This window comes from Colias philodice, chromosome 1, assembly GCF_061535455.1.
Source record: "Colias philodice isolate Cphi_HAF_F1 chromosome 1, ilColPhil1 Martin Lab GWU primary, whole genome shotgun sequence".
NCBI lineage: Eukaryota > Metazoa > Arthropoda > Insecta > Lepidoptera > Pieridae > Colias > Colias philodice.
In genome coordinates, this window is record NC_143086.1 from 7,099,644 (window position 1) to 7,120,508 (window position 20,865).

A 20,865-nucleotide genomic window follows, 5' to 3' on the forward strand; every position below is an offset into this window, starting at 1 on the left:
GTCAAATTTCGCATCTTTTATAATTATTATGTAAACTTTTTTGTAAAACTTACTGCTTACGGTTTATGGCCTATTTAATGAACCGGTTTATTGTTTTTGGTTAATAACTCGTAAAATATTGGATTAATCAATAAAATACATGTATGAAGTTTTTAGATAACTTTATTCTCCACAACTTTTGTTTGAAATTTTTTCTAGTGCCCATATTTTTTGAGTTGTTGTACGTTCAATGTAGAAATGCCGCCGCTCGGCGGTCCACGTGGCAGGCCAAAAGATTTTTCGGATGTAAGTAATGAAAACGAAGAAGAAATTTCCAATGCAAGTGGATTTTCGCCGTTTGCGAAACGGCAAAATTTTTTATTTTTTTTTACTTGTTGAAATGTTTTTAATACATTTTTTAAATATTTTCCTTTCATTTCCTTTTATTTTATTCTTGCATCCGAATATAAAATAGGTAACTATTCAATATTATTTAGTTGTACGAAACATATACGAAACATACATACCTTGAAATTTTCTATTTTTCGCCCGGTAATCCAATATTAAACGTTAAATAACTCAAAAAGCATAAGAACAAAAAATGAATATATGCATTTCACTGATTAATCCAAAATTTAAAGAGTTAAAAACGATTAACCGGCTCATTAAATAGGCCATAAATCGTAAACGGAAAGTTTTACAAAAAAGTTTACAACGTATAAAAGATGTAAAATTTTACTATCTTCAAAAAAATCCAAATAGGTGGATAGTTTCCGTGATATCGGCCAAAAACTTTTATTTAAGATTGCGAGCGAAGCTCCACCTGGATCTGTCAGCTTTTTGTGCTTTTATGGTCAGTAAGTGACCCTTAACCTAAAACAAAAGTGAAATTGGATGGGAAATTTAGTGCTAATTTGGCTAAATAAAAACAGCTTTATTTAATGGGGTAACAGTAACCTACACTACTTTTTCTGTCACCAAAGGTGGTTTAAATCATGCAACATAGAAGCGCAAGCTTTTTGTGTCGACTGACAACTTTCGAGTGAGAATTTTTTAACGGATATTTATATTTATATATTTACTAGCGGTCCGCCCCGGCTTCGCCCGTGGTACATATGAAAAATAGATGTTGGCCGATTCTCAGACTTACCCGATATGCACAGAAAATTTCATGAGAATCGGTCCACCCGTTTCGGAGGAGTATGCAGACTAACATTGTGACACGAGAATTTTATATATAAGATTATATTTTTATATTTTTTGAGTTTTGTAGTCGGTACCTAGATAATTAAGTTTTTTAGATTTGGTTAGGTACCTTCCAGGTCAGAGCCAGCGTGGGGCAAGCGCCCCACCCTCCCCCACCGTGGCTACGCCCATGAAGACAACGATTCAGCGAATTTTGTATTGTGAAATGTAAAAGAAAATATTTTGATTGCTGTTTGCTAAGTCTATTGTTTTGATTAACACTATGAATAACTACTTACACATGTTGAATTCTCAGATTGTTATACATATGTTTTATTTCTTTCTACATAATACATAGACAATAGATAGACAAATTATGTCTACTACAGTGGTACTACATAATTATGTAGTACCATTGTAGTAGGTACTATGTAACCTGCATAAACGATGATAGATACCTAGTCGTTTCAAAATGCCGGTATGGGCTAATTATGTTGTCAGAATAAGAACTAGGTACAAATTCTAATATTCCTTCTTAGAAGTCCGCAGTGAAATAAAAATTAGGAAACATGTATTTTTTACTAAATAATTGACGACGCATTGAATCTAATTGGGCATTGGTACCCATCTCGTATGGTCCGGGAGACAGGCGCCGGATAAGTGTATCATCGAACATGGTGACAGTCACCTGCAGTTCCGTTGGTCTCTTTTCCGGATTTATTATTTATTATTTACACCCACTAATCACTATCTTGTAGCAATTAAAAAGTTGGCCTCACCAGCACAAGTGTTTGTTTCACATCTTTGTATGACCAGCCAACGTAGAATCCACCAACCTACAACCACCTGACTTTTTAATTGCATAAATTTCCAGCTGGACTAAATGACTATATCTTTGCTACGAAACGGTGGCTAAATCCACAAGCGGAGCAGAAGCTGACTGTCACCATGCTGAATGTGTATCATTCAGCATGGTGACAGTCAGCTTCTGCTTCTTAAACAATGTAAAAAATTAAAATCGTTTATTTAAAAACCTACAATAATACCTACAAGGAAATGGCACGAAATCTGTGGCTGACTTTCCGCGCACGGCTTCGCGAAAATATGCAAAACTGATTACTAATACATACCATAAAATACACTTACCTATAAAACTACACTAGTTTTTAGAGTATAGAGCAATTTCTAACAGAAAACCTAATGAAGTAATGGATATAAATATAGTTATCAAAATTAAAAATAGAGGCAAAAAAGCTTTAAACAAAATTATTCTCTTATTATTTTATGTCGATATGACTATTGTTTACATGAAGAATATCTTTAGTATCATTTACTAATGACTGCTAAAATCCGCCTACGGAACTTGGTGCTTTATTTAAAATAAAATTGAGGATAATTATTGTTACGATATTCTACAGCTTTTCCATTTAAAATGCTAGTCCAACTAGATATTACCTGTTTCCTAATAATAAGCTAGATTCTTTTAAACTATACTTATTGAAAACAACGTACTACAACAAAAGATCTTTAAATTATACGGCTACAGAGGACATTTATTTTTATCATAAAATTTTATCATTTATGCTTGCTTTACAATTGTGTAACTTGGTATGGTGATTTGGCAAAATTGGATGAACAATAAATCGTATTAATAGATAGAATATTCCACTCAATACGAGCTGCCGAAAGACCCGATATATTCTATCCAGTTTCCTACGTTTGTATTAAACTTCATACATGTTCGATATACAAACAATAAACATAGTACATGCGATACAACTCACAACTGTCGCGTTTATAATATTTCATTGTAGAATTGATGTTTCCATAAAAATATCCGAGTTCTTTTTTTATAATTTAATAGATAAGTATACTAAACTGGTCCGCCCCGGGTCCGCCTATGGTACATGTTTTCTTTTTTTTTTGCATAAGAACCATCCTTCAAATCATAGGAAATTCAAAACTGTAGGTACATTGTATATTTTTTTAAAAGAAAACTTGGGGGGTTATCTAAAAGAGACCTGAGGAAGGACATATGATAGGTTTCATCCCGGGAATACCACGGGAACGGGAACTATGCGGGATTTTCTTTGACTACGCGGGTTTAGCCGCTGGCGGAAAGCTAGTCTACGAATAGGTAAATACAAATCATTCTAATGTAGACAGCTAAAATCCTGTCAATGCTTAAATTAATTTTTGTTGTACATTCACTTTTACTTTTAATATTTTAACGTACATACTTACTTAAGTATAAAAATAACACAAATTAAAGAAAAGAACTCAAGTTTAGTAGGCAGGTAGGTACATCCTTTGTCATCGCTATAATTTGTTCTTAGTTATCGGGGAAATTTGTTATTATATATTCAAAGGCATGGTTTTTCCATTGACTACAATCGACGTATCGATTAGTAATTCCTTGTAGCAGCAATAGGGAATAAATTATACTCAACGATATCCTTTCCCGATAAGTTGGATATGCCTATCTATATGCTATAACCTAGTTATCGTGTGGCTGCCGGCTTTTAATACCTATAATATGTGATAATGTGAAAATATAATTAAAACTTTAACTTACCCGAAAATATCTTGTAGTCCCGTATTTACGTTCATAGTAACTGGACATTTTGTTTTATTTATCATTAACAAAATTCTGACAATTTTATTGGAGGAAAACTATGTGAACAAATATTTTTAGTATAAAATCATGAATAATACATGACTTCGAGCACGCGGTTACTAACTTTTGGAAAGTGCGACTATAAGTCATTGTAATGCAAAAAAATTAACTATAATTTCAAATTAAACTTGTATCAACTGAAGTAGTGAAATCCTTTACACTCGATAATGTTGTAATCTAAAGATATGATACGAACACCGATAACATAAGAGTATTATAGATTAGTGTTTTAGAAAAGTACATATTATTAATGAATTTTTTATAACAATAAAATGTTAACTTCTATTTATTAAAATTGAAAGGCAAAAATATGGAGATCGGAGATGTTTAATTTATGAAGGATAAATTATAATTATTATGAATGTGACATCGGTTGGAAATTTTTGGAGTAACTACAACTAGGTACTAACAAGGTAGGTTATAAAAGTACCTATACATTTTTGATTTTGAGAAATAGACACAAAAAAATCGACGAAGTGCATGTGAAATTGACTAGCTTTCCGCCCGCGGCTTCGCTTACACAAATGGACCACCTTACATTAACGACTTAATAATATGATAATTATTGATACGCAGGAATATCTGGCCACTAAGTATTTATTTTAGAAAAAAAATATTTCATTAGAATCCTCTAAGTATTTCATTTTAAAAGATCTGTCGTTGGTAACTACCTCATTTAATTACAGATTTGCGATTTATCATCAATCTTTTTTTATCCCCCGGTTACATGTATGGATACCATACCATAGAAATCTAAATTTTTATGATCGATCGGTTGATTTCTATGGTTCATACAAAGGTAAAATTTATCAAATTGCTATTGACGCACTTACAAATGAACTGACAGTCACCCAAACAAGTAAAATACTAACCATCAAGTAACGATGAAATTTATAGAACAAATCTGAATATTTTGAAAGTAATTTCATTATTCAGTTACCTATTTCAAAAATTAAATCTCCATTTTAACCGCTACCGTAGTTTTTAAAATGCTATAATTCAAAACAAACGTTTTCTTAGTAATACCAAAATAGATCAAAATAAATTCGCAATTATTTGGCGCGCATTCTCGGAACACGGATCGATCATATTGTTGTGACGTCAAAATGGCGCTCAAATTGTATGCCTCGAGTTGTTAGCTGTTTTTAATGTGGTTTATAAGTCTAATGAAGATTGTAGATACCTCTTTGTTTGAAACAAACCTAAAAAATAATACTTACTCGAGTTACTTGATTTACTTGAATACATACTTGATAAACGACTCGCCCACTGCAGCCCGTTTAATTTCTCTCCATATAATGACGATATACCGTCTAATTTATAAGGCTGACTTTGAACAGCTATACTAATATACCTAAATATAAAAATTAATTGAGATTGAAACCACATAGTTACTTATGTGTGCTATTAGTCTATTTTAGACGATATAAGACCAACAAACTTATTTTTTTTTTGCTTAGTTTGTTCGGCCCTCTGAGGGTGGTACATAATATTATGTACTACTGTCATCTATCCCTGTACGTAATCTCATACAGACGTAATACAGACCTGCTCAGGAGTTTTAGCGTGAAAGAACAAACATACCTATAGGTACATCTATACATTCTTTCTCAAACTATCACGTACCTATAAAAAATACTAGCTGTGTCGCGCGATTTCATCATGCAGCGGGCAAAAGCAAGCATTTCTATAATTTGTTATTCTTGTACATAAGCTACATACCTACTGCTATAATCAAAATCCGTTCAGTGATCTTATGCTGACGGAGTAACAAACTTTCACATTTAAGATATTGGTACGGATTACGATTACATAATGATTTTTATAATAATATTATCTACATAGTAGGGTCAACCGGGGCAAATGCAACTAAAAAATAACAAGTTTCGAGTTTGATCGGTTGCAGTTATCTCCTTTTATATTTGGTCATTTATTTGACCCATTTAGTGATTTTTGTATTTATTCAAGATTATTTTCAACCAATCAAGCAATACAGTAGTCTTATAAATAACTGGTAGTGAGAATATTTCCTAAAATTGGTAGAAAAAGTTACATTAACCCCTAGTCGGGGGTAAATGCAACTAACTGCCATAGCTCTTCTTCTATTTCATATAAAACAACGAATATAGAATATATTTATGAGATTTCATGTTATTCATAGGATTTTGAACTGGATTACCGTGTAGCAAGGACGAGTTTTCAGGAAAAATCTTATTTTTCTGATTGTGGGGCAAATGCAACTATTTGTTAGAGAATTAGTGTGGGGAATGCAAAAAACTTATTCATCGATATATTTTTATTATTCTATATATATATACAATAACGTTATCTATACAATAACGTTGCGATCGTAGATGGCGCCGCATTATTTAGAGGAAAAACTCATGTACCTACTTTGATTTACCACTTTAAATCGCAACAAAAAAAAATAACAGTGTACTACCTACTAAGTCAATTTTAGTTTTTGGTCAGAACAAATAATATTCTTTGTGTTAAATATTGTTAAAAACGTAAACCAAACAAAATACGTTTATTAGTTAATCAACCGTTTACTAAAAATTACTTGAACAATCACAGAACTATCCTACCTATCGTTTTTAGTTACTTATATTCTTTAACCACGCTTTATCTAATTTGAATTTTACTTATGAACCCGTCTCTGGGTATAATATCGAAGAAATAATCGATGGTTCTTCTTTAATTAATCATAAAGAAAGTATATTTTGACTACCAAGAAGGATACATAATAAAAATATCGACACTGTCACATCACTAGTGTTTTTAGTTTCATACAAAAATATAAGGGGCTATTGTAACTAACCTCACAGTTGCAATAACCCCACAGTGAAATTTTCATGAGGCAATTGTAACTGCATCAATAACACAAAATAGAGTCAACTAACGCACTAAAAATATAAATGAAATAAGCTTAACGGCTTGTGATAATCGTGTCCAATCATGGGCGTAGCCACGGTGGGGCAGGGTGGGGCACTTGCCCCACCCTGGCTCTGATCTGGAAGGTACCTAACCAAATCTAAAAAACGTAATTATCTAGGTACTGACTACAAAACTTAATATCCGCTAAATAATTCTCACTCGAAAGTTGTCAGTCGACACGAAAAAAAATGCGATCTAAACAAAAAGCTTGCGCTTCTATGTTACATGATTTAAACCACTTTTGGTGCTAGAAAAAGTAGTGTAGTACTGTTACCCCATTCAAAGCTGTTTTTATTTAGCCAAATTCGCACTAAATTTCCCATCCAATTTCACTTTTGTTTTAGGATAAGTTAATGACCATAAAAGCACAAAATGCTGACAGATCCAGGTGGAGCTACGCTCGCAATCTTACATAAAAGTTTTTGGCCGATATCTCGGAAACTATCCATTTTAAGGCAAAAAATATTGGGAATTTTTTGTAGGTAGTAAAATTTTACACCTTTTATACTTTGTAAACTTTATGTAAAACTTTCCGTTTACGATTTATGGCCTATTTAATGAGCCGGTTAATCATCTTTGGCAAGTAACTCTTTAAATATTGGATTTATCAATGAAATGCAAAGGCATTAATATATTATACACATATATATTATATTTATTAAGATTACTTTATTTGAAACTTTTTTTTCTAATCCTTTTTGAGTTATTTAACGTTTGGCGATAAATAGTAAATTTCAAGGTACCTATGTATGTTTCGTATATATTTCGTACATATGTTTCGTATATATTCTAAATAATATTGAGTAGTTATTTTATATTCGGATGCAAGAATAAAATAAAGGAGAATATTTAAAAAAATGCATTAAAAATTTTCTATAAGTACAAAAGAAAATCAAAAATTTTGCCGTTTCGGAAACGGTGAAAATCCACTTGCATTTCAAATTTCTTCTTCGTTTTTATTACATCCGTAAAAAAGCTTTTGGCCTGTCACGTCACCCGCCGAGCCTCGGCATTTCTACATTATACGTGGAACAACTCAAAAAATATGGACACTAGAAAAAAAATTTCAAACAAAACTTGTAGAGAATAAAGTGACCTAAAAACTATGCACATACATGCATTTTATTCATTAATCCAATATTTTAACGATCAACCGGTTCATCAAATAGGCCATAAACCGTAAATAGTAAGTTTTACAAAAAAATTTACATGGTATAAAATATGCGAAATTTTTCTTTCTACAAAAAAGTCTAAGCAACTTTTGCCCTAAAGTGGATAGTTTTCGAGATATCGGTCAAAAACTATAAGATTGCGAGCAAAGCGAACCTACTAGGGAAGCGCGTACCATCTTAGACCGCATCTTAGCTTTCCATCAGGCGAAATTGCGGTCAAGCGCTTCCCTATCTAGAGTAAAAAAAAAAAATGTCCACCTGGATCTGTCTGCATTTTGTGTTTTTATGGTCAATAAGTGACCATTAACCTAAAACAAACATGAAATCGGAAGTGCAAGGTTTTGCTTTATTTACTGAGTTATTTAAAATGGTTCATTTTTCTATTTACATAGACCTATATTTTATGGTAAAAAGGAATCATATTATTGTTTTAGACGGATAAACTATATAATATAGGGATGAAATTTGCAACATAAACGGCTGTAGGTATTTTTTGTTTGTTTTGATTTATTCATTATTATTTCAGCTTGATACCGCCACGTGTTCTTGAAAAAAAATGTGTTTTTAGACAGACAGATGTACAACAAAGTCTGCCTGTCGGTTTGTCTGTCAACACACTTTTTCTCAGGAACGCGTAGAGTTATCAAACTGAAATTTATATCGAATACGCAATAATGCAATCAAAAGATACCTACAGCCATTTTATGCTGCAAATTATCGCAAATTTCGACATTCGCAAGGGAATCAAAACCTACATTGTACCTACTTCCCGTGGACACAGAGTTTTGAAATTTGGTTAAAAGCAATGTCTTATAGCACAGATAAAGGAAAAATTGCTAAAACATACATTTTAGAGTTACAACATAATAAAAAGTAGGTTTATTCGGAGCCCTCGGTGCGCGACTCCGACTCGCACTTGGCCGGTTTTTTTTTTGCCCCACCCTGTGCCCATGGCTAGCTACGCCCATGTGTCCAATCAAAAACACCTGCAAAAAATCACTCCTAAACAATTTTTTTGTCTGCAAAACTCGACACCTGTTTTTACGCACACCAACTTCAAAATAGCGGTTTGACACAATGGCCTATCAATCAAATAGTTTTCATCGTAGGGGCACCATCTATTACTTGTAAGATTTATTAGTCGTTGAGTTATTGAATCATAGGTGGCGATTTATTACAACAACTCTAATAAATTAGTTATGATAACTAGTTGCCATAGCCCCATAGTTGCATTTGCCCCGGTTGACCCTATATTGTTTTTACTTTTTATTACTGATTCATTAAATTCAATCAATGCAAGTGATTTATTTATTTTTAGATGTTTTCAGGAAGCACAACTAACTATTCATTCATTGAAAACTTATTCATGTAAGTGTCAAGGAAATCACCTTCAATATATTAAGTGGTAAAAAGAAATGAAAGATATGAGTAATTGATCTAAAAAATTTATTAATGAAGGAGGCGACTATGTGCACATTGAAACTTACAATATTTACAACACCCGCGTTACATTACATTATCCTTTTGCTACACATTGCTTTCTTAGCATCTCTCTTTCTGTCACTTACTCTTCTACACTGTACATAAGTAGTTTGTACAATTTATTCTTAAATTTAATTACTAACAATCTAAGTTTTTAAAACAATGGAAATATTCTTGATCATAATACTTATAAGGATAATGGTATTAGGTGTTAATCTCTCTTAAAGTTACACTTATGGACTAATACATAAATAATAATATATGTATTTAACCTAATGACTGTATTGAGTCATTCAGCCAAGTCAATTATATCTAACATTGATAATTTTTGCGACTGTGGCACACAAAATCATTTACATAGTAGATAAATATCATACTGAAAGATTGTCTCTCATCAACAGATACTACACAAACCATCACTGAGAGCTACCTGAGGGTCGGTCACTATCGAAAGCTTCTGACTACATTTAATGCTATAAAGTAATTATTAGGTTATTTCGAATGACTCGAGTAAGCTCCAAGGCAGTCTAGAAGCGAAGAGATCGGGGCGGCCTCTAGCGGCCAACACTACTGAGACTGCTATAACCTCTTACGTACATGTAACACATTTAATATTTCAACAACACTCATTTTAACGACGCTTACAATATTAAAAGTAAAATACGATTCCAAACAACACTTACAGTAGTTAAAACTCGGTAAATTAAAATATAAAATCATACGCTCAAAGCTCAAATCTAAATAACACCAAATATATATAGTAGTACCAAAATCGTTTAATATTTATCGCCAATTAATAGATTTAATTTATTTACAATGCAGAGATAACGTCATTATCAACGATTGGAATCTCGAAATACATATTACCCTAAATATTCTTAAAAATTAATGTATAAATTAAAACAAATCACAGTAATAAGGTAATGCTCGACAAACATTGAAGTGTGATGATTTTATTTCTTGTGAAAACATTGTGCGTAGACAGGTGATATCAAATGTGATAGTGCCGAATAAACACTTTCAATTTGATTTTGAAAGCAGCGTGTGTTTTGTGAGTGTAGGAATAAACATGAGATTTAACCAGAAGTAGGAAGACAATTTCAATGTGATTTTGTTGTTGAATTCACGATTCTTAATATTGGCATAAATAAATTTTAAATAATTATATATTATTATAGATATAGATTGCGATTATATTATTAATACATATGAACATTTCCTGATTGAAAAACAGAGAATTTTATTGAAATTTTTAGATTTTTTTACAATAGGCATCAAAAAGCTCCCATATTTAAAATCCTGAATAAACCCCTAGGAAAAAAAAAATATTTCTGAAATTATTACTTTTTTTCATTTATTTATTTATTTACATGCCATCATTTCATTGATTTAGCTGACATTCATAATTTTATATTACAATCGGTTTAAAATCAAAATATTTCGCCTGCGAATAGTTTTTTTTTTTAATATTAGCAAGTAAAGTCGCTAAACCTGCAGAATGCAATCTATTAAAATTATTCTTTCAATCCATGCCTGGTATCGCCTGCGACAAATTATTTTATAAATAAATACTAAAACACCCCCTTATACTTATGTAGTTTAAAAGTATGTCATTTCTTAGATCAAAGCGAAAGATTAAGAATTGTAAAATCAATTACTATTGATTAAATATTTAAAACGTTTTACAGAAAACAGTCATCATCAAATATAAGATTCGTACTGTTTAATAGAAATTATGTTGTAAAGCATACATTTTTTGGGGATTAATCTTAAAATGTGTTTAAAAGTTTTACGTTAAGGTCAAGTAACTACAACTTGCATATTTAATCTAATAAAAAATACAACATGTCTTCGAACGCAAATTATTATTATCGAAGTGACAATGTCGTACCTTCAATAAATAATTAAAAATAATTAACACAATTTACAATACGTCAAAAGTGATTCTGTTTCTATTCAATGTATCGAGCGCAAGAAAATACCACTTGAAATTCGTGCACAATCTAGAAAGCCTATGAATGTAGGTGTACATAATACATATATATTATTTATCATAAATCTACGCACACCAAATTGTATGAAAAGAAATCTCAACCAGTCAGTATAAAAAATAATACTCATATAGTCGATAAAATATATTATTTACATTCAAATTAGTTTTTTAACTTTTATTTTTGTGAATGGATACAAATCATACAAAATTCTTAAAATAATAAATGCACACTTTAAAAGCCTTTCGATTTTCTCGTTACAAACAATAATAATTATATTCGAAATCGACATAACGGCATGTTTAGTAATTAAAATTTATATTTTCTAGGATTTTGTATAAAAATAAATATTTTAGTGTCATTCATTACACCATCTACGACTAAGATAGTAATTGTTCTAAAGTAACTGTAAATGTGTGGAAATGGATGAATTTTGAAGTAGATGTAAGCAGCAAAGAATTGCATTTTGCAGAGTATAATATGCACGAATTTCTGTACAATTTGACATTAATTAAGACATGACAGCTTATTATTACCACGTTTCAAAGATCAAATTCGATTAAACTACTTTTTTATTTCGATGACATTTACAATGAAATGATAATCTTAGATTTCGATAAACATTGACAATGTATATTAACAAGAGGAAATATCAAAACTCAGGTTCTTTCTGATTAATGATCAATAAAACTATAAATTTACAACAGTGCAAAGAATTAACCACAATTCTGAAATTTCCTTCTTTATATTTGCTAAAATTGATTTTTAATAAATATGCTTTATTTACAAACTGATGAAATAACATTTAAGAGACGAGTTACACTTAACAAACATGCACTTAAAACTACTACCGGCCGTGAAGGTCGATTCAAACCTGACTATCCGATGAGTATTGGCAAATATTGCACATTCATTATTATTATGCATACAACATACGAATTCATAAGATAAGAATCTGACCTCAAATTCTTATTACAAAAAGTAATTTTTCAGTTACTCCTATTGATACACAAAAAGTGATATGCAAATAGACGAAATATTAATTTACAATAAAAATTATTATTTAATTATATTCATTATAACATTTAAAAGGATTTGGATCATAAATTAATTAGATTATCGTTATTTGTGATTTATATGTGTAATGTGAATAAATTTAAAATTAGTTTCATATTAATAATTAATAAAAACATAATTCAGAACAGCAATAATATGTATAAATTATAAAAAAAATATTTAGTTTAGATAAGCACCAAATAAAAACATGCTAATATAGTAAAATTGAATTATTCTCTTATTCATTGGCAATTGAAGACATTTAATATAAATGTTTCTGTGTTTTATTATTTGTTTCAATGGGACAAATACAAAATATATTAATGGTCAATTAACATGATTATGAATATATTTATAATTCAAGTCAAATATGTTTAAAACTTTCAAGTTAATTCTTGTCTTTTTTCAATATTATGTTTAAAATAAATATATAATGAAAAAAGGTATTATAATAATATAATGTTCTATATTACATAAATGGGAGTTGGTAAAAACGAAGTAAAAAAATAATAAATACATACATAAATACCATTAAATATGATGTGAATGAAGTCATAGTCATCTGTTAAAATTATGAAGCAAATTCATGAGATTCCATATTACGAGTCATACAGTTAATTGTATATAAATCTTATTGATTTAAATTATTTCAAATCACATAACATTGTGTATTCATTAAATACTCCGACATGCTTCGAATTATATTTAAGATATAAATTGAGCTTTCGTTTTATACAAATAAATAATTTACACTTAAAGGTAAAATTAAATTCCTGAAGTAACTATGTACAATAAAGGTTCACTCACAACAAGAAGAGTTTATAGTCCCGTGTTAAAGTAGCCGTATCACCTGACGGCGGGCGGGTCGTCGGGCGCGGGCTCGGGCGCGCCGGCCTGCGCCTCCAGCGACGCCTGCTCCAGCCGCGCCTTCTTCATCACGTAGCCCGAGCCTTGCGAGCTGCGTTTTAAGCGGATGGGCGTCACCTTCTCCGTGCGTATCCGGCGCAGCGCGGCCGTGGGGTCGGCGAAGGGCGGGTCGATGGCGAGCGGGTCGGGCGCCTTGGGGTCGTAGTCGAACGGGTCCACCGTCGGCTCGGGCACCACGGCCGCCGCGCCGGCCAGCGCGCTGCCGTCTCCCGGCTCCTGATTCACTTCTTCCTCCTTTTGCCGCTTTATTTTTATTATTAACTTTGTCGCACTTTCACTTTCACTGTTCACCACTAATAGCTTCTCTTTATCGCACTTTTTGTCCTTCTTTTTCTTTCCTTTGTCTTTTTTAGGCTTCTTAGGTTTCTTATCTTCTTCGAAGTCCGCCATTACCATGCGACGGTAGATCATACTCTCGCGTTTTAAGTCTTCCATGCTAGGCGTAGGTATGACTTGCGATTGGAGTCGCTTTTTGGGAGGTCGAAACTGGCATCCCGACGTATCCTCGGGCATCGATTGCACTATGTTAGATCCGATCTTAATCTTAAGTTTAGGTGCAACAGGTGAAGTTTCACTCGGTGAAGGAGGACTGGGCTTAGGAGGAGGAACACGCGCTCGTCTTTTTGGATACTGTCCTAACCCAGCTACGAATTTTGACAATTTAACATTATCTGACAGATCAATATCACTATTCAATTGCCTTAGCTCACGCGATAGCGCGCTGGACTTGCGCTTCTTCTTTTCCACTGTAGTTTCCGTCATCTTGTAATCCTCTCGTGTTGGTATACTAGTCATTGAAGCAACAGCTTTAGGTATTGTTATGACGGCTCTGGCTAATTGAGGCTGTGGTGCTACGGGAGGCGGCACGATACCTATGTTTGCAGCATTGGTTGGATCATCCATGTTCATGTCCTGAGTCCAATACTGCCGTAAAAGTTCTTTCTTACGCATACGTCTTAGGTTTGTGGAGCCTGTTGACGCAACTGAGCTTGTGGATACATTCAATAAGTTCGTATTAGGATCGTGTACTGGTACAGGTGGTTTTGGCACAACAGGTGGTGCAGAGCTGGCCGAGTAGTTTGCGTCTAAAAAGGGGCCTTTAATTTTTACTTTAAGTTGATTCCTTGAGTCTGATAATGACACTTTTGGTAACTGAGCCACCAAAGTTTCCTTATTGGCGTGATTGACTTGGGTATTAGATGTATCTGACTGTGATTCCGTTTCTGGGTTGCTCGCCATTAATGCAGTGTGCAGTTGTTTTTCAACTTCTTCATCTATTTCAGCTAACTGTTGTTCAGCAGTTCCACTTGCGAAAGCTAATAGATGGGTATGATAGACGTCAGTAGGGGCAGCTGGAGGCTGGCTATCGATAGAATATGTACGCATATCAACAGGACCCGGTAGAACAGGTTGTACTTGTGAAAAACCTGTATGTTCCAAATTATTTTTATTTACTGGAGATTCTGGACCATCTCGGGGTTCTGGAGTTGGTGATTTATTATCTTTTCTTTCAATCATTAATGGTTGTGGATTTGGAGTGCGAGGCGATTGCGATGGCTCCTTATAACTATGTTCAGATTTACGATCATCTTTTACATCAATTGATTTAGGCCTTTCTCTTAGTGCTTTTAAATCTACACCGTCATTGGCTATTTCTTCCTCAAAATCATATACAGTTCCAACTAGTTTACTTTGAATAGAATTTCCCATATAGTGAGATGCAGGGAAGTTATGAGCTCCTTGGCCGCGGCTCTTCGAACGACCTCGTCCCCTTTGACTTCTATTATTTTTGTTGCTTATTCTCTTTGTTGCTTTTGTTACCTCAGTCTGTTTTGGTGATATTCCGGGACTTTTACCAGGTAATTTTGCTGGCAAAGGTTTTATTACTTTGGCTGGCGATTTTGACTCTGGTATTTGTAAATTAATCAAATTTTCCGCATTTTCATTTAGTTTGGATGCATCCCTTGTATTACTTCCCTCGGTAAATGAACCCACACTTATGGTGGGACTGGAGGGCGCAATCGATGACATTTTATCACTGCCTGTTACATCAATATCTTCAGACGGCGAATCTATTTGTTTTGATGTTGGCGATGAAATCATGGCGCGTGTAATAGCAATATTCTGAGAAGAAGATGTGAAAGCAGCACAAATACTCGAAAATACAGGTTTTGGTAATGGCGGCATCAATGGTGGTGCAGAGTAGGATAAAGTAGGATATATGCCTGGCGCGGGTGATGGTAAGGTAAGCTGTGAAGAAGGACATGCTCCTGGAGCAAACAGTGGTAGAGCCAATGGTGCCATATAAGGAGAAGGACTTGGCGCATAATTAGCATATTGATTCAGCGATAAAGCCGGATCTACGTGATAGGCGGGCATTGGTGGGTATGGTTCCATTTCAGTTATAGCGCCACTTTGATGGGGATCTCGAAGATCTCTAGTATCTCGTGGATCTGAGCGACCACATGTAGTTAGATGCAAATTATTCTTTTGAGATCCAAGGGATGCTTCTGAATTTGTGCTCGAGGTTGATGATCTCCTGGTTGCTATTTTGCTTTCCCGCCATTTTGCATCATTACATATGTATGGAGAGGTCAAAGTTGCAATCTCAGAGTTTAAAACAGAATTATTATTGTCATAGGTTGTATGGTCTGGTATCAAATCATTGTTGTCAATAGAGTGGTCAACTACTGATATAGACTGGGAATCGTCACTTTGTTTGGATAGTGATATATTATCTCCAACTTCAGAAGCAGAGTGCATATCAGATTTAACTGTGGAGGGTTCCTTTAAGTCCTCATTAAATGAGGCAGTATCATCATATTTTCTATCATTGGTATGTTCTGTATGAGATTCGTGTTTAGACCCCATGGAGTCCATCAATTTTTCATTTGTTGTTCGCAGAATGATATGGTCATTTTGATGAAAAATTGTGGAATTTGTTGTAAGCATTGCTTGGGGATTTTGAGGTGATTGGGGAGTCAAGTTTTGAAGTGCCTCAACTGTTTTTGGAATATGATTGAGTGTTAATGTTTCGTTTACTGAGCTATGTTTTTCTTCTTCATTAATTAAATTTATAGAACTGTCCTTAATATTGCCATGATCACTCTTGGGTGTGCAAATACCAATCAGATCAATAACCATATCCTTATTTTCATTTGTAAAACTCTCTTCCGGTACTAAGTTCTCTGGTTGTGCTTTCTTGTTACTTAGCTGCATTCTGAGTCTATCAACCAGATTTAATGTTTCCTGTGCACCTTGTTCCTTTGAATCTTCTTTTAATATGAATTCCGAATATGATGGGAATACGTCAATTTCATAATGTTCATTTTCTCGAGGCTGTGGCGAGAACATATTTCTATTGGGAAAAATATTGACGACAGATGGTATCTTAGCACTCTTTGATATTTCTACTCCTTGAACATGACTAGCATCCTGTGTAATAAATTTCTTATCAATGGGGCGTTTCCTACTATTTCGCGACATGGGATTATCTACATCAATGGAATCAATTGTATTTGTTCTTGCATCCATGGGTGTCTTTGGTGATTTTATCATGGTGTTTTCATTGAGATTTGCTTGTATCTTAGCTATCATTCTTATGCTACTTCTGTCTGTAAAATCTGCATCAAGTGATTTATCCTCTGTCATATACTTTTCGTGATCACCTGGCTTTTCAACTGGAGGTGGATGTATGTGTGGACTTGGAGCCTGTGATAACCAGGTTTCATGAGTATTGATAGCATCATCTTCAAAGTTATCTACTGTTTCTTTAGGAGGCGATAGATTTGTTGTTGTTGAGAACGCGTGATTACTTGATGATTTATTTTCGGCCTCAATTTCAAAATCTTTTGTATCACCAGAAATTTTCTCATCCTTAACTTCTTCCTTTTGATTATTAAACTCTTCCGGACTTAACATTTTATCAGATATTTTATCATCAGCTGTCACCATATTCTCTGAAACAGATACATCAGATTTGATACTATGATCAATTATAGCAATTTCCTCTTTAGTTTGTTCCTCTACCGCCTCGTCCGTTTGCCGTTTCGTAATTGTAGATTCAGCGGACTTGCTGCTCTCTTCGGTATTTTGTTTTGGCGGAGAGGTATGTTCGAGCTCCCGAGATGATTTTCTTGCTCTGGTATCAGACTTATCAGACATATTTCCGCTTGTAGTAGTGCTTCTGGTCCGAGCACCCGCGGCGGGAACCGTGTTGTTGGGTCGACTCGATTCCTCTCTTTCAGTAGTCGGTGATGAGCCCCCACACTCGGACCTCCGTTCGGAAGTTTTAAGCTTCTTGTCTGGAGTCTTGTGAGGGGACTCTTCTGTAACGGTCTTGGCTTTTCTGCGTCTGCGAGGACGCGTAATAGAATATCGGGATCCCTTCGAACTATCGGAATCACTAGAGGCACTAGTTGAAGACAATGGTCTTGACACCTTGTCGAGAAAGGGCAAATCCACTGTCGGTCTAGATACATGAGGTGAAAACATTGAAGTTTGCCTCGGAAATGGCTTTATTTCGCGTGCTTTAGCTGTAGGCTTTATACTTGGCTTTTCTTTAATTTCATCAGAACTAGACGATGAAGAATAGCTGCTGCTACTTGAATTAGATGAGGAACTTGAACTTTCTTCTTTGACATTTTTAGTACTTTTTGCGTCATCTTTCTTTGGAGATTTTGATGTATTTAGTTTATCAACATCTTTCTTTTTGTCAGCATCAACTGTTTCTACAACTGGAGCTTTAGACCCAAGGCCACTCTTAATATGTGCTGCCGCTTTTTTCGCAGCCTGCCTTTGTGGGACATATGCAATAGTCTCTTTTTGATCTTTAGATGATTTCTTTCTGCCAACTTTTGCAGGTTTTGGATCCTTTATTTCTTTACCCTTGGCCTTGACTTGAGTCGTTTTTTGTTTATTTTTAGCATCATCACTACTCATTGGCTTCTCTACACAAGTTTCATCTTTCTTTGATGTAGTAGTAGAGCGCATATTTTCAGAAGCCTTCTTAGCAGCTTGGCGTTGAGGAACAATTAAATCTGTTGGATTATCTTTTTGTTTAGCAATTTTAATATTTTCCTTATCTTTTGCTTCATCATCAGACTCGATAGATTTATTTAATACTTTCTTGTCTTTATTAATCTGTTTTCTACCTCTCTTTCTAGGTGAAGGTTTGGGATCTGCTGATGTTTTGTTTTCAGGTTGGCTAGGAACGAACTCTTTCATTGCTGCCTTTGTTCTAGGCAATGATTGTAAAGAATCATTTTCAGTTGGAGATTTATCAACTTTGACCTTTGCCTCTTTTACACTTTCACTGCTATCAGAATAAATATCAACTGGGAATTTATTGTTTCGAGTAGATCTTATTGGAATTAATTCATCACTATCTGACCCAGAATCTCCTACTCTACCAGCAGCCATTTCTTTCTCCATTTGTTGAAGTGTCTTACTACCTGATTGATCTTTCTTTTGGCGTGTTTTTACAGTATCCTCTTCTGAACTACTTTCCACAATTGCTTTTGATTGTGGTACTTTCTTCTTCCTCTGATCACACTTTTTAGGTGATTTTTTCCCTTTTCCTTTGGGTGAAACTTTCTTCTTTGAAGAGTTTAATTTCTTTGCATCATCATCTGTACTTGACCCTATGGCTCTTCCTCGGTATTTACTAGAACGACCAATTTCTGCACCACTTTCTTCACTAGAGAGACCGGTATACACACCACCTCTACGAGATCCATTGACATAAAGCTTTTTGTAAGGATTCGTTGACTTTGCACCTCTAACGAGACCATTACGATCTTTCTTTTTATCGTCACTAGATTCCTGTGGAGCTATTCGCGCAAGGAGATCATCAAAGTCATTTTCATGATCAGGAGCATTTGGACCAGAGTATAATCTGTCGTAAATAGAAGGTCCATGATTTGCCTCAATAATTGCCGACAATTCGGGCGCTGATATAGTAACCTCTGCTGATAACACTGCAATTTGTTTGTGAAATGTTTGTTCGCGCATCCGAAAATAGGATCGTGAAAGTTTTTCTCGCCTGCTAACCATATAACATAAATTTCGTACTCTCTCTAAATCTTGACGAAGTTGAACAAACTTCTTCATCTTCTCCAGATCAGCTTGTTCTTGTCTATGAGTTAATAATTCATTGTTGTCAGATTTTGGCGGTAGCAGCGGCCGATTGTGACAAGCCCTTCTTTTCAACTTCCAATAGTTATAAATGTAACTTATGGCATCGTGGTCAACATCAAGATGAGAGCTAATATCGTTGATACCAATATGCTCATCAAATTCAGCTTCAATTTCTTGTAGGCGAGCTGCTCTAGCTTGGCTCTTTTCCTCTGAAGTCATGTCTTTACGACGCTTTCTTTTGGATTCCTCCTCTTCTTCACCAGAACCAGTACACTTTTCTTTTTTAGAATTCACACTATGCTTTTGACAATATGACCGTAATTTAACACCATCATCAGCATTTTCATCTTCAATAATTGCACGCATTTCTAGCCCATGTTTAAATGCACAAGTCACATGATAAGCTGTTTTACAAGTCTTTACAGAGCACTGTATGCAGGCTCCTTTTCGCTCACGGCACAAAACACAAACTAAGGACCAGCGTGACTGGGGTATTGATCCTATTTTTGTAATAGGCTCCATTTTTTCGGCACAACCAATAGACACTTCCGGTATCCACAGAACACAACTGACATGAGCCCACTTATGACCAGAAGGAGTGCACTTCATGGCACCACTTACATTTGGGCACAAAACACAATCTGGTTTGACACCGGCTCGGCACGGGCGACATAACCACTGTCCTGTAACAAAAATAAAATTGTGTTGAAAAGTGATTTATTATGCAGACATTATAATAGCATGAACACTCACAAAACTTACCCTCTGGAATAACAGTAATGCCATAACATGCTTGGTGCACGCAGATGTTACATTCATCACAAAACACCATTTCATTACCATCCTCTGAATCAGGAGATCTGCACACATCACATATGACATTCTCGTCATATTCCAGTCCCAAACCCTCTTCAGATTTTATAATTGACTGAATCTTCTCCCATGTCCGTACCTGGTGACAAAAAATGGTTCATCAAACACATGTTACATAATACAGTTTATGTTTATGTATACAATTATTTATTTTAAAAATCTTCCTCCTCTCACTCATTCTTGTAAAAAATAGTATATTTTTATATTAACATACAATTTTGAGTACTAAAGAAAATAATAAAGTGTTTAAAATGTATACAATTTCATAATATTAACCAATCATAGATCATGTTTGCTTGCTTCTACAAAATGAAAAATATGTATGTTGTAAACATGTTATTCACATTATTATGTCTTAGATTGAAATTTTCTAAGATTTGTCAGTCGGTGGATTGTTTTATATTATATGTACCACCATTCATTTAAAAACTGGTAAAGTTGTATTATA

The 20,865-nt window shown here is 34.1% G+C and overlaps 1 protein-coding gene across 4 annotated transcripts in view; it reads right to left on the bottom strand.

Annotated features, from left to right (window-relative positions):
* The window catches only part of rno (PHD finger protein rhinoceros), a 66,350-nt gene that overhangs the window by 38,459 nt on the left and 7,026 nt on the right, over positions 1–20,865 (bottom strand). For 3 of the 4 annotated variants that reach the window (XM_089713415.1, XM_089713555.1, XM_089713499.1), the window contains exons 5-6: positions 20,307–20,496; positions 9,380–20,227 (exon numbers count right to left, since the gene is read on the bottom strand). In XM_089713415.1, coding sequence (XP_089569541.1) covers positions 13,326–20,227; positions 20,307–20,496 — 7,092 coding nt within the window. In that variant the 3' untranslated portion in view covers positions 9,380–13,325. Of the gene's footprint in view, positions 1–9,379; positions 20,228–20,306; positions 20,497–20,865 lie in introns of those variants that run through there. The other variant, XR_016318098.1, reaches the window with a different exon arrangement.